This window comes from Trichoplusia ni, chromosome 7 (assembly GCF_003590095.1).
Source record: "Trichoplusia ni isolate ovarian cell line Hi5 chromosome 7, tn1, whole genome shotgun sequence".
Lineage (NCBI taxonomy): Eukaryota > Metazoa > Arthropoda > Insecta > Lepidoptera > Noctuidae > Trichoplusia > Trichoplusia ni.
In genome coordinates, this window is record NC_039484.1 from 13564542 (window position 1) to 13579505 (window position 14964).

At 39.0% G+C, this 14964-nt stretch overlaps 1 protein-coding gene across 5 annotated transcripts; it reads left to right on the plus strand.

Annotated features, from left to right (window-relative positions):
• Positions 1–262: 262 nt before the first annotated feature.
• LOC113495689 lies at positions 263–14904 on the plus strand. Of its 5 annotated transcripts, none has more exons than XM_026874558.1 (6): positions 263–3000; positions 6886–6954; positions 8202–8378; positions 9384–9479; positions 12893–13122; positions 14820–14900. In XM_026874558.1, exons 1-5 carry the CDS (start codon positions 2938–2940, stop codon positions 12926–12928), a joined length of 441 nt encoding a protein of 146 aa, XP_026730359.1. In that variant the 5' UTR covers positions 263–2937; the 3' UTR covers positions 12929–13122; positions 14820–14900. The 5 variants fall into 5 exon arrangements, with proteins under 5 accessions (XP_026730359.1, XP_026730361.1, XP_026730360.1 ...); XM_026874560.1 differs by having other exon boundaries at positions 263–1494; XM_026874559.1 differs by lacking the exon at positions 12893–13122 and having other exon boundaries at positions 14820–14904.
• The last annotated feature ends 60 nt before the right edge of the window (positions 14905–14964 follow it).

The window sequence follows — 14964 nt, forward strand, 5'->3', positions numbered from 1 at the left end:
TACATAGGCCTTAACTATTTTGCTAAACATCAATCGCAAGTAGCAGCGGGCAGGGAATACAAATAGAGTGGATGGCGCGCGCTGATGCTCGGCTACGACTGTAACAAAGAGGAAAATTAACAAGCTTGAAATTTGTAATCTGTCGGTTGAGTTAGCGCGTCTTCAGCTAAGGAGGTTACAATTTGGGCAACGGCGCTCTGGCGGGCGCGGGGCGCGGCGCGCGGGACGAGACATCCGCTCACTCGCAGATTGCCCAATTCCCGCCGCGAGCGCCGCCAGCCGCGCCGAACATTATTTCATCATATCGGCTCGGTGACTCAAATCAACTGTTACGACACACAAAAAACAGACACAGTACATACACAGATAAAATACAATTATAAAAAATGTAGAGCTCGAAGATCTTAAAAAATGGTTGTGTCTCTAGCAGAAAATTCAGTGATTTCGCAGCCGAGTCGAGTGACAGCTTGCGTAATCTCTGACGTCACTGCGGACATAGCCATGTTACAGGCGAAGTCTCGGAGAGCTGGTGTCCCGGGCAGCTGAAGACGGTACCGACGGTTACATGCCAACCATATAGGAGAGAGAAAAAGACTGACTAGTATATATTACAGTCAAGTCGATTCCTCCCCCCGACACGACTGACATATTAAAATAATGTTCTTTCTTCAAGTCTTCATAATATTTCGGCCGCAGTTTTCAGCTCCAACTGTAATTAAAATATTCAACGTAAGTACGACACGTGCGCGAACTCCTAACTGCAAGACGTGAGTCACATGACAAAGCAAAAGAAAAAATATGACTAATTGTTCTGTAACAGCGCACAACCGCACGCAGACCGCGTTTGTTAACGTAATAACTTTTTGGAACGAATGATAAAAAGTCGCGAAGTAGCTACTCAACTACGATACGGAAGTTAAAAAAGTAGGTCGCGAACATCTCACAAATTTTTTAAACCGAATCTATCTTCAGTAAAACTCACTTTAAAGTTGAATAAAGTTCACTACTAGTCCCTATTTCTAACTAACTGTAACGCGCCTAACTCCAACGAAAAAAAAGAAATAAAAAATTGTTCAGCTAAAGTTAAACTGGCACTAGGGTCCTAAGAGTTCGGAGCGCACGACCGATGCGGATGGCGACCAAAGCGCGAATGGCGGCCCGTAGCGGAGAGCCATGGCGTTTGCACCAAGAGGGGCGCGGCACGGGGCGCGGGGAGGGGGCACGGGGCGGGCTGCGCGCGCAGAGAAAGGACGCGAGTGGTGATGTAATCGCGATCGATGCACTCCAAGCCACCTCGCGCCCACCGACCGACTATGAGAAACTACCTGACATAGGGGGGCACGCACTTTAATGGCATAGCTGCTGCATTGCGCCGTTGAGTACTAGATAGTACCTACGTTGAATATCGCTAGTGACGCAGTTAATTGTGATAAAGTGTAAGATTTGCTGAATTCAACGATGGATGATGAACGAGCTTTGGCTAGGAGATACCAGGTCAGTGACCGTTTTATACACGCGTGCAATATTTTACGTTTAGTCACAAAGAAAATCGTGTGGTGTTGAACGGTGGACCGCGGTGGCGTCAGCTCTCGTACTAAAAGAATAGGATCGAGTTAGAATGGCTTAGAACAATATGTGGTCGAGATAGTGGTCGCTTGATATTGATCAGTTGGCTTGGCGCTGAACGGGGCGCGCGCTCGTCGTGCTCCGTCGTGCGTTTCCGTAGCCCCTCGGCGTCTATGTAGGTCACACGTGTAAGCGTTATCCCCACCGAACCGGCCTTGGCTTACTTTGGACCAAATGGCATATCTCCTCCCCTTCTCCTAGGGCTCCGCAAGACCGCGACTCGGTACTGCTACCACCTATTGCTAGTACAGGGCTCTGACCAACAGGCACTTGGTACTAGTGTTAGACCTCCGCCGGTCACCTAGCGACGATGGTCGGTTCACACCCTAATGGTGACGTTTCGGGCACCTACACAAATCCGCAGCGACTCACATGACATCATGATTGCCTACTTTTCATGACTATATAGCTATTACGATTATTTACTAATATGTTTTAATTACCAAAATATCTCATTTAATAAGGTGAGAGACAAAGATAAGGAATGTGAGTGCTCTCATAATCCGATTTAAACAAAAAAGTCCAAAATAAAACATCATTTCATTCAAAAGTAGTTTGTAAACAATTCCTACAGTTTTGTAATAAAGCAAAAGTAATAAATATGATATATTATTAATTGAGAGTAGCGGGGGCTTGTACAGAGGCCTGCGTACCGCGCATGTCGCAAGTGAGCGACCTCAGCGGCGCATTGCGGCTCTAACGATCTAAGTCAGTATCTACGGGCACGGCAGCCCAACGCGGCCCCCTTCGCATAAAACTCGTTGCTGATGATGAAAACAGCAATTCGGCCTCGTTGTATCTAGGACGGCACCCAAAATAACTAGGGCACCGTTAATGCGCAGCTGGCTAACGCCGAGCGTCCAAAACAGTGAGAACCGCGACAAACGGCGTTTTCGATCCGCGACCAACAAAGGGCGTTTTCCTAGTTGCGCGCGCAGCCAAAGTTCCGTATACGAAGGCAGATGCCGCTGCCGAAATCGACCTCTCAGCGGGGCGTTCGTGCAATCTCTAGTACACGGTTAATTTATTGCTCCGCGGTGATAGTTATTCTAAAACATTGTAATACGAATAAAAACCATTAGTGATCGCGTTTTTCGGTTCGTATCGTACTCGCGGACGCGGATTCGTCGTAGTGAATTCGCTAGAGCCTCCGAATATCTGGAGGCGTCGCGGTGGTGCGTACGCCATCTTGTCCACATCGGTGCCGCGCCGTGGCGACGACCAACACCCTGCGTCAGGCTTGGCTGTTACTGATAACAAATTAACTGCAGTAACTAGCTGGCCTTCTAATTACTGAATTTGAAAAGTTTGATGGTGAATACGCTCCAGCAAATAAGAGCTAAGATGGCGAGGCGCCCGTTGAACAAATATGACGTAAGCATAATTTACATTTATAGCTTTAAGTTATACTATTACAATTGAAATATATTCTTTAACGAGAGTCAGTGGGAACCTGTTTTTGTGACTCTATTGTGACATCTCTAGGGCTCTCCGTACGTGGCCCACATTCGTGAGATATGACACATTGTCGTAATACCATATACGTTATGTATATTAGTATTAGTTAAATGAGTTTTTGTGTCGAGTTTGCTTTGTCTAAAGTAGCCTAGACAATAGAAACAACAGTGACAAATGTAGAGAACATAATCATCGACTCATCCCACTTAATATTTTAATTGTGATCGATGAGACACTAAATTAATTACTCGATTCAAATGTTTTGTATATAATAAGTTCAAATCAATTTTCTGTATTAAACATGTGTAATAGATAGGCCAGTTTTACTCAATGTAGAGTCTTTACAGTAAACAATTTAATATCCAATCTCATTATGTATTCAAAAGGTTGTGAGAATACTTTAAAACATCATCTGATGAATAACAAATGCAATTTTGTATCGAAAAAGAGTTTTCAGCTTACTAATTGCAATCAAGCCTTGGCGCATCCCTGAGATGGCAAACATTGCTTTATCAAATAAAGCAATAAAATAAAGACATTTGACAATTTCTCAATTGTTTTGTCAACTACAATCATTCTCATTATCAATTATGAAAATAAACAAAAGATATTTTAATTCTAATATGAAGTTAAAATGCTAATTAAGTTTGAGATCCAAATTCCTTTTTCAATCTCAGCTCTTTTTTCTGAACCACAAAGGAATGTCTTTCATTACAATGAATTATAGAATAGTAATTTGACATAAGTAGAGTAATTAGAAGTTTTAAAACTCTGTTAAATTAGGTACATTATGAGTTAGTTTTTCTCAAGTATGTAGTAGCTGTATTATATACAGTTAATTACAGACTTCTTTGTTTAGATTTAAAAATTAAAGCAGTAGCAATTAGCAATAGCAATAGAAAGGTTTATTCAGGGGATTGAGTTAGAATGTAGAGCGTCAATTGTTCTGTTATTAGTGTCACATGTGACTATGAGACCTTCAATTGTTGAAGGTGTTATGACAATCAACTTCCAACTTTGGCCGCAACGAATTCGTCAGTGATGTTAATTGTTTAACTATTCGCTGGTAGATTAGATAACCTAACTACAACTCTTTGTACGCCACCGCGGCCCCCGTTACGTGACCCCTTTAACGTGCCAATAGTAAACAATGATCTTAAAGTTTGTATCGTATAATATACAAATCTTACCACCACTGTTTATTAATATTTATAGATTGCAATTACACCCATTGGAGATGATAGTAAATACTAAAATATTTTTGTGAAACCGCCTTAAATTGATAGCTGAAATATTCAGTACTAATAACTATTTGTTTCGTCCGAGTATTTAATCTAATAAGAATCCTATTGGTATTTGATATTTCTCAAATATAACAAAACGAAATATTAAATTATCCATTGTCTAACTTTGTGAATGTTTTCGTTTGAAAAGTAATCTAGAGCCCGATACCGTACGATCACACGTCAAATTTGTTAGTAAGCCAATGTACTACATGTTAAATAAATCACAGATCCGCGAGTTAGTAGGTACTGAAAATGCCTTGAACACGCCACCACATCAGTGATAACAGCGCGACGATACACGGAACAGTTTGATAAGGTCGTAGGCGAGTAGACAGTACACATGTAGCGAGAACATGATCCACCGCCAAACGTTCCACTTTGCGCCGACCGCGTCGCCTCAGTGTACGTAACGTATACAATACAAACAGAAGGTCAACTTTTCACACGCGTCATGAACTTTTACGACAAGTCATCTATTAAACACGCACTACTTTTACTGAAAAAACTAATTGCACAAAGTTTCAAGTTAAAAAAGTTACTTCGAAATTAATAAAGTTTTGCAAAACCCGCGCACGCGGTTTTCGAATTAACGGGAAAACTTGAAAGATGTAGACTGCGCAAGCGAAATGTACGTTACAAAATAAAATCGCTGTTTAAAAAAAAAACTTTTTTCGGCAAAGTGTGAACGCTCAGCGGGACTCACCTGGCTGGATCGGAGCACGCCATCTCTCGCTTCGGTCGGTAGTGTTATGCCAGTGCCGGTTGGCATGTTAAGTATATTTATGACAACCGCGGGCGCTAGTGCGCTGGCGCGCAGACCGCGTCGGCGCAGAGCGATGCCGCATTGTGTTCTATACGGTATACTCATGTATACGTATGCGCGCATGAAAATCCCCCCCTCACAAGCCTCCCCTCTCCCCCTCCCCCCATTCCCCTGCCCCCCTACCGCTCTCCTCGCACCTTGTACTTCTCCGCCTACCATTCCTTTACGTTGTACAATGGCGTAACCGCCTGTGAAATACTTACAAAATAGGCCCTAAGACCCCCAATAGGGTCGAAAGAAACGGAATTTCTATGGCGACGATGCAAACATCGTTGGTTTATGCGGCATTTATCAGCCTTGTAGCCGAGAGTCGATAAATTCGATTCGTAACCAACCGTTAACGTTCTGAATTAGTCCGCATGAGGGCTAACCCGAGCTTAGAGGGTCACGTTATCATGCGACACAGTTTATACACAGCGGACTTATTATTTTGATGTATCCAAATAGTCTTGAGTAACAATATTTCAAATAATTCTTACATAACCTAATTAAAACAAAAAAGAAACTAAATTTGAAATTGGATCTACAAAAATTTCGACGGTAAATAATACTGTAACTTTGCGCACGCCGCTCCAAACTTAGTGCATAGACCCGCGAACGAGCACTAAGTAAAACTAAACTTAGTTTCAGATCAAAACTTCGCTCCAACTAACTTCAATTATGAAATAATTTAACATCGTTCGTCGTCTCAACTTACTCTTCCCTCTAAATTACATTTCCGAGCTATTCATTAATCAAACTATGTTTTTTAAACATCAGAATGCCTCAAATAAAACTAACATCCAATTTAAAAACGCAAAAGATTTGATAGACCTAAAAGAAACCTTATTTGTATTAATGTAGAGTCTTAGATAAAATAATCTTTTGCAGTACAACATTGCCAAACAAAAGTAAATGTGTTGAGAGTAAGATTAAAAACAAATGGCATTTTTGTACCGAGCCAACCTATTGTATGTCATCCACAGTGCCATTCAAAGAGAAACTTGCGACATAAAATCACAGGGTAATTTTACGATTAAAACACATCTTAATTATAGAATTGAAATAAGAACTCATCTAAACATAAAACGGTTTCTTTTTATCGGTCATTTTTCTAATTTGAGTCAATAATTGCAAAGAACGTTTCTTGTAAAAAAAAAATTGGCTTTTTGAAAAAGTTGTTTACGACATATTCTTAATGTCAACTGATCCTGCAAAATTTAAGAGACCTTTCATCCTACTCTCCTACTAAATAAACGCAAAAGTTTGATTTTTACAGATGTTTCTTTTATTTCACGTAAAAACTACTAAACGGATTTAGACGTAACTTGGAATCCAGATAGTTTATGACTAAGATTAACACAGGATTTTATCCCCATTTCATATTCCCGTGTTATTATTAATGCTTATTTTTTCATCGAACGACATTTCAAGGAGCATAGCAGCGTCTGTTAAAGTAGAATAGCGATAGAGGGCAGGCTCTATGGTCTAAGAGGCATCTTTAGTACCTACCGTTTATCTGCCAAAGCCAGCATAACCCAAACTCCATAATCAACCGTTGTTGTTACATATGTCGGGAGCATCTGACAAAGACAAAGATTCAGCTTTTATAAAATAACGTAGGTCTGGGGTTCACGGCTCTCTCTCTACTAGGATTTAAAATAAGATTAATTGTCATAAAACCATACATTTGACCTCGTCGTTGTGTTCCAGTCGCCAATGTGTCCCTGCGAGCTTGAAGCTCCCCGTGTCGTCTACGAATATAATGTCGATACCCCATGGGTTCGTATCATTACAAATATATACTCGTGTATAATTATTGTCTGTTTGTCATGTTAAAGTCTATTATTTTTGCAGCCTGTGTACCTTATTATTGGAATGGCACCTCTGTCAGTATCTTGTCATATTTTTTTATCTGAAATATGTAACATTGGTTTTGGTCCGATTAATTATTATAATGATTCACTCAACTGTGTATTATGCAATAATAAATTTTGTTTAAAGCTAACACAATAAAAATAAAGAGCTTGAGAAAACCAATTAAAAATGCGATGTTTTATAATTTCTATATTTATATTCATAATTTAAAATAAATTGAATAAGAATGCATTTGATCGATTGTTTTAGGATAAAGGTACCATTCTCCCTGTTTTGATTCTTTCTAAGATGGCAGTTTGATGTCGAAAGATGGCGTTGTCGCTTTATTGAACTATTATTTATTTACGTTTCGCTGGATGTTTATTATTTTGCCTGTATTTAGATGTGCTGTAAGCCGGATAATATCAATGTTCTATTTTTAAGCTTTCTGGAATGCTGCTAAATGAATGTGTCTTGAATATAAATGAATGGTAATATGTAATAATTTCGACAAGTATTTTTGTGCCTGTCTGTAGAGAAATATTTAATGTGGTTCTTTTTAGATCTTGATGTTAAAATAATGAATGCTGGATATATAGTGAGCACCTGGATGTTTGTCGGTCTGTATGTGAAGTTCGCAAAACTACACAATGATGATACGTTTCTTTGTACTATTTAAACAGAATATACTCGTAGGTACACTATAAGAAAAATACATTTAGAACTCTACAAAATATAAGTAGTGTATATAAAATTTAAGTAACTTGTTAATTTGCCTCACACACATAAAAGTTCATCTACCCCAATACCTTACCTGTAAAAAAAAATCCACGAGGGTATTAAATAGTGAAGAATTCCTAAGCAACTTGCAAAATGTAAAAAAGTATCTGAAGCAAAACAAATACAATTTAAAAGTTGCATGTAAGAATGTATTTAAGAAAATGTAGATACCAGAAAAAACATCGAACATTGCATGAGAAAATGGCTTTGAAAAGATGCTAACTGTGGACTTCCACTACCTCTGAAAGCTCTATTGTAGGTTTTGCAAAGAGTGATGATTAATTAGCCGTAGTCCACCGTCTCGCTTTAGGAACTACAACAGCTTTCAGAGGCGCTGGTAGTTCTTGTATTGCCGTAATTGCAACACTAATGTGACGCATATCTTCGTTCAGATCACATATGATAGCTCTGATGAGGATGAAGCCATAGAGACAGCCGCCGCTGCGATGGCGATGAGGGCGTCAGTGTACGCCGCCACGGTAGAGTCCGCTACCTTGGAAATGTCAGGGAGCGCTGACGAAGGCGCAACTGCTGGACCCTCCTCCGCATCGCAGGACGGTGGCTCACCGGTTAGTTACCCTATCTGTCTTCTAGCACCGATTATATTAGCTTAGATAATAAGTCACTAAAAATACTGCACACACTATACATGCACACTATTTGATAGTTATTAAACTGAGTACGGAATTTGATGGTTCTATTTATACAAACGCTTTTAAACATACATAAAAGCCGCAGCTACGATGTCTAACAAAGACACACCCGAAAGAGATACTCTGTTTAAACTGACACACATACGAATGCATCACTTTTTTCAACTGACATTAAAAGTGGCTGTTATCAAGGTTATCATCATTGTTGTATGTTATGTTATTATGCATTAATTTTTATTCTAGTATACGATACTAAAAGAGGTAAGTGTGCTGCAGTCTTCAAATACTTAAGTAAGATTCCGTGTACCTATAAGATATGTGAGCAACGACGACAAGTCATGAGTGTCTGAGCTAGCGGTAGAGCCTGAGACGCTGAGATGCTGCTCTTAGGCGACGTAATCGCTTACGTACATACCACGAGTGCTTTTGACACAATTCCTTTAGCATCGGCGCTCTGACGGCTGAGCCATAATCCGCGTGCGTCTGCAAACAAACCTACAGACGCATAGCTACATACAAGCCGGTTCGTTGCTCATAGCATAGAGGTCAATACTAACTTGTAATCTCAGGCGATCGCGCGAAAGAGAAAGTTCCTATGTTGTTGTTCCGAACGGAATTTTAACGTTATCTTTTTCACTTTCCCTTGCTCTCGGTTCCATATGCAGTCGTAAATATCATTTTGAAGACGGCGAATGCCTGGGAATTGGTTCAAGGCTTAAGATTCCGAAGTGTGAACCTAGTTCAAGACCTTTACTTGTTACTGCTGTACACACTGTTTGATATTAAATATATCACTCTGAATCTTAATGTAAAAAATGGAAATTTATTCTATGCTTGAAATTGATTGATGTCGTGGTGTGACTCTATAAAAGAGTAAAAATATCTTCTGATAACACATTAATGTACGTCATATTTGTCCAGGCTGAATACGAGTACAGCTCCGATGAGGATGACATGATTGCGCCGGAGCCAACGCGCCGCAGCGCCCACGCCGGCTCTTCCCGCATGGCTCGGCAGGTTTGTACCCATACGTCATTTCGTACCTACAGTAGTTCACTGCACAACTAACAGTCGCATTGAGACCTAACCTGAATGAAACAGGTACAAAATTTTTCCGATGCTGTGACACTATGTTAATTATGATAAAATACACATGTGTAGTAACAATACTAAAAGCCTGGAAATGAGACATCGCATTAGAATAGTCACCCTTAAATGTGACTCAATCGATCGGAAAAATGTAACGTATCTGCTAGCCTAGTACAGATCACACCTTCCTTCCTTGTAAGTAAGATTAGCCGTGCGTAAGGCCCATGTGTATCATGGTACCTGGCGTAACGGGAATTTTTGAGAATGGTTTCTTCGCTATAAAATATCCCACGCTCGTACTTTTCATTTAAATTACCTTTTCTATTTTTAATAGTCTAACTTAGCACTTTGGCAATGCCCATCGGTTTTTTATTCATGGTATGGAGGTCAACACTAATACTGGTAATCTCAAGCGATTGCGTGAAATAGAAAGTTCCTGTATTGGTGTTTCGAATAGAATTTTTACATTTCTTTCTCGCTTTCTCTTGGTCTCGTCTTCCTTAGTTATCATAAACATTTTTTTGATGACCGGCTATAATTAGCAATACATTCTGTATAAGCATTGTCATGAAGCTGTGTATATTAGTAATTATGTTGTGAAGTACACGTGTATAGGAGCATAAATAGAACAGAGAGCTGTACAAATTTTCAATATATACGAATGTATTAAACGGGCCACCAAGGACGGTTTCGGACGCCGGGCCCTGCTTACGTAAAGCAGGAAATAAGTAGGTCGCGGGGGCATGGGATCCTCTAGGGGTGGGCTACGTACTGCTCCGAGGGGTCGAGCTACCGCAGGGGGAGGGGTGAACTAGGTCGCCTACTGTTCACGGGGCCCGCTTCGCTGCACAGCGCTTTTTCATCGGGGCCATACCGCTGTAAATGAATTATTCGGGGTTCGCACCCGCCGCTCACGTACTGGGTCCAACGGTTTGTTTTCATATAAGCACCTAAGTCGCACATTCGCATAGTTCTTGTATTTCGTTATTTTTGCTCAAATTCCTCGTAGCACTGTGAAAGTACTCGAAAAATTTAAGTTTTGTAAAAAAACTATCGTCAAAAGACCGTATAAGATGGCCGTTGATGACGAATGAGTATCTGATGTAATCAATGAATCGCTTCGTACATCGTAGTTTATGATTTGCGAATTCCTGTCTCGTAACTTATGACTCGAATGAAGCTTGTCGCAATCTTAATGAACGGTCCCAATGCCGATAAGATAGCCTATGACTTTCGGTTAAAAGCGTGGCTCATCGAGGCCAATGACTTCGTTTTTTATCAAATTCGCGAGTTTTCCCTCGCAGGGTGATGAATAAGGACAGAGCATTACAGTCGATTGATAAACTTGATGAACGCCGGTAGTGAGCGGAAGCGGAGCGCTGTGCTCGAGACGTTTCCTGATTGGAAAACGACGCTAAGCGGAGATACAAAGTTGTCCTGCGGGTTTCCATTATACATTACAACAATGGGTTCCTATTCAAAAGCTCGTATTTATAAAACTGTTGGCTACATTTTATTCTATAACTAGCTGACCGGGAAATAGTAAATTATTTGCTGGAAAATTCTCATGTAGAAAATTTATAAATCAGATTTTGTCCGATTCTCAGATCTACCCAATATGCAAATTTAGTGAGAGGAATGTGAAGACAAACACCGCGACACGATTTTTATTAATGAAGTAAACGTAGGAAACGATTTTTACTAAAACATAAATACTTCATTAAAACGAATACAACATTTATATGAAAGTTTAATCGTAAAAGACTTCTTTAATTCGTAAATATTAACGTCTCACACGTGTGCGGATAGATAAGAGGACGGAACGGGTACAAGGGCCCCCTTGACACGTTTGCGAATCAAGTGCTCCGTGAATAGGTCCATATCAAGTTCTGCCAACGTACTTGTATTCAGCCAATACAGGAACTACTCAAAGACATCGCGTTCAATAAAACAAAAGGTAGTACCGATTCCTGTATCATAAGTCCTGCTGGCAGTGCAAGCAGAACTGTGATGAAAAGGGATAGAGCTCTATACTGCTAGCGGCGTCTCACTTCAAAACAGCATTACTTGGTTTGAGTACTGGTGCGCAAAATGTATTAAACTACTGATTTGTGGACTGTTTGCTGTATCATTACGTACATCTTATTTCTGTTGACGTCATATTGGAACCTGAAAGGTATCCCCTTTTTTTTAAATTCCTCTTTTTGATAAATTCAGTCCAGAAGAGATTGTCCAGAAGAGAGTTAAACAATGGCTAAACTAGGAGTTGAAATTAGGACTAAATTATTTTATGTACCTAGTTTACTTATAGAATCTCAAATGATTTATATGTATTTATTATTACATTATTTTGTATATATCTTCTATTTATATATGTACCTAATACTGATTTCGTCTTATTATTTTTATTTAAAATTTATTCAACGTTACACATCACTTACGTAACTTTACCTAAACACGTACATTTTCTACATTTATTTAGTACCAATTAGTAAAATAATGCGATATAAATTAAACTTTGCCGTAACGTATCGATAACAAAGTTATTACAAAAATGTGAATTAAAATTATCGCAACAAATAGGTTACGAAAATACTCAATCAGTAAATGCATGAGAAAACAAAAAATTACCAGAAAAAACCGGTATCGGTGTCAGTAATGGACGGCAATTAAATAAATATTTTCATATGTATTCAGTAATTATAATGATATCTTCGAACGAGTTATCTATAGTTCAACTGCATCTTAAGAATCAATATAACACTTTATTTTGATTAATTTTTAACTATAAATAAAAAAGCAGTGCGCATGCGACTTGTCTATTATTATATATTGTTCTTAACTTTTGCATGTTAAAAAAATTAAGTCTCAAATCAATAAAACAATTGGTAAATTTGATATTAATTGAAACGCATATGTAGACTGGAAACTAGTTATAAAAAATAATGGTTAAACACTAAATACTTTTTATAAGAACACCACCATCTTACATCATTAACTCTTAGCAAACAAAACGTAGGCATCCCATGTAAATAACCGTCAGCCTAATAATTTTCTAACAATCATCCTCATCATAAAATTTATTGTTCAATAATCACCATGCTTAGAAGTTTTTCATTCTCAACTCAGGTGAGTATATTCTTCTCGTTCGAATCCTTAGTTGCCATTTAGAGGCATCTTGATTTTTTATCCATCGGCATTTTGCCACCATAATCCCTTGATAAAGGAGATTCATCCTAACGCTAAATTTTATAAGCAAACCTTATAGTCTTAGAAACAAAAGTAATAAAGTGAAAGACGGTTACTTCTTGAAATATATTTCTAGAACGAATTCCGAACAGGTCACACACCAGGGCACCATCCGTTATGGGACATAGCCCTCGAGTTGGCCTTATCCGAGAAGAATCGCGACGGCAACTCAGTAGCCGGGGGCTTAGTTCGAGAATCTGGCAACCTTTGGTCTAGGGAGGTTGGTGGCGGCAGCAGAAGACGGGGTCAGGTCGCGGAATGGTTCCTCTTGACACACTATCCTCGGAGACATCGCACACCTTCCAGCTCGTTCCCTTAGCAGGTATACTTGCAGCTTAGCTACGGTCAAGCTGGCGTCTATTGCGAATTTCTCACAGATTTATGACTATTGCGAATTTTGAAAAGAAAATTTTTCTTAGCCGCCTGGTGGGTTGGGGAGCCTCACGTTACTACCTTTTTAGACCTTCGGTGGTCCCCTCTCCATAAAGGTAAATAATTCTAGTTTCTCCAGAGGATGCATGTGGTTGGTGGTGTTCTTCAGATGTTTTTGGTTTCTATCAATTTGACAGGTAAAAAGCAATTTTGAGAAAATAATCAAAATATACTCTATGGTTCACGACAAAATATTTCTTCTTTCTCCTGCGTTATTTCGGCATTAATAGTAGATAGAGTAATAATTGTAAAGACTATATATCATGCTTTTGAAGGTCGTAATAAAAGTGATCAACTATTATATAGGGTAATTAAAATGACAGCTGATAATAATACACTGGTTTTAGTATCCTTTTAAATATAACCGTTTATTCTGCGCGTGCGCAGACCTAAAGAAATGGAACGTGGGAACGGGTGGGGCGGAAGAAAGACTTTTACATTACAGATATTAGAACATTCTACTTTCCATTTTATTTAACCACGATTAGTGCTACGAGTATCACTGTATTTTATTACCTGTTCCATTAACTTATATATTCATATACTATTTAATACTTATATATTTTAATATAATATTACTTATATTTGGTGTATTAATAAAATAATATATTTACTGTCGTTTTATTTTATCTGAATTGTAAATATTGTAATTGTAGGGATATCTATGTTCTTTCAAATTAAGGCTACTACTCTAGAGAGATTTCTTCTAAAATAAGTTGAAAAATTTTATTGGTCCTAAAAAAAAGTATTCTATGAATACACAGCTTAATATTAATACCTGTTATTATACTTATTATTGGTTTACATGACAACATCGCTTGCGCAACTTTTCTACAGCCTTCCAGGCTAAATGAAATATCTACAAAATGAGTACGAGATACTGAATAGGGTTTACTTTCAGTTATTGATAAAACACCAACAAAGAAATTTATCCAATCTCAAGCGAAGCCTTGGCTGATGCCTTCTTAGTATTTTGGTGAACCTACTAAAGTCATACAAAATTGATCAGCTATTTCGTCAGTCAAAACAGTCAAAAGTATAGTTTCCATGTAAAGAGGTAGGTTAATATTGTCTCGTGTAGGAAGAAGAAGGAATATCAAAATTCTTAAGTATTACGGATGTAAAAACGTACCGCACACTACTGCGTAGCGTTGTCCCTCTTCCACGCTCACAACAATAACACTTTAAAAATGTACAATGTTTTTCAAAACGTTGAGGATCACTTTTTTATTACATTGAAGCCATGTTTTTTCTTATTCTGCTTACCATGAAGGAATGTGAACTTGAAAGTAAGGCTGAGGTACAGGCGGTATATTTTCATTTGGTTATTAGACATGACATGCCTCTCTGTTTTCTGATTCTGAAAAAGCTGCAAGTTTTGGGAAAGCTGCGGCTACACATTTCCTCGTGCCAAGAAAGAGATATCTCGTAGCTGTTTTCAGATGCAGGGTGTTTTAAGAGTTTGAACACGGAAATTGTGCGTTCTTGTGTATTTATTTACCTGCTCATGCAAATTCTATATAATATGTTATCAGTGGCATACACAGAAAAGTATTTCGTTGCAAAAGTATTTTTTTCTTTTACCAGGCGGAGATTAGTGGCATATGACTGATGCCGCCCTCCGGCCCATCCGCCGTCGGTTCATATGCGGATGATGCGACGCCCAGTTGACTGAGACTTAACGCTCGGCGTGGGCCCTTAAGGCCGCCCACCCGCAGCGTGGTGAGCCTTC

What these genes read in the sequence shown, in the direction of transcription:
- LOC113495689 (XM_026874558.1), top strand. Translation starts at nt 2,938, where the DNA reads ATGGTGAATACGCTCCAGCAAATAAGAGCTAAGATGGCGAGGCGCCCG. An exon ending in GCCCGTTGAACAAATATGAC is followed by an intron (nt 3,001 to 6,885) that starts GTAAGCATAATT and finishes GTTGTGTTCCAG; the next exon opens with TCGCCAATGTGTCCCTGCGA. An exon ending in ATAATGTCGATACCCCATGG is followed by an intron (nt 6,955 to 8,201) that starts GTTCGTATCATT and finishes ATCTTCGTTCAG; the next exon opens with ATCACATATGATAGCTCTGA.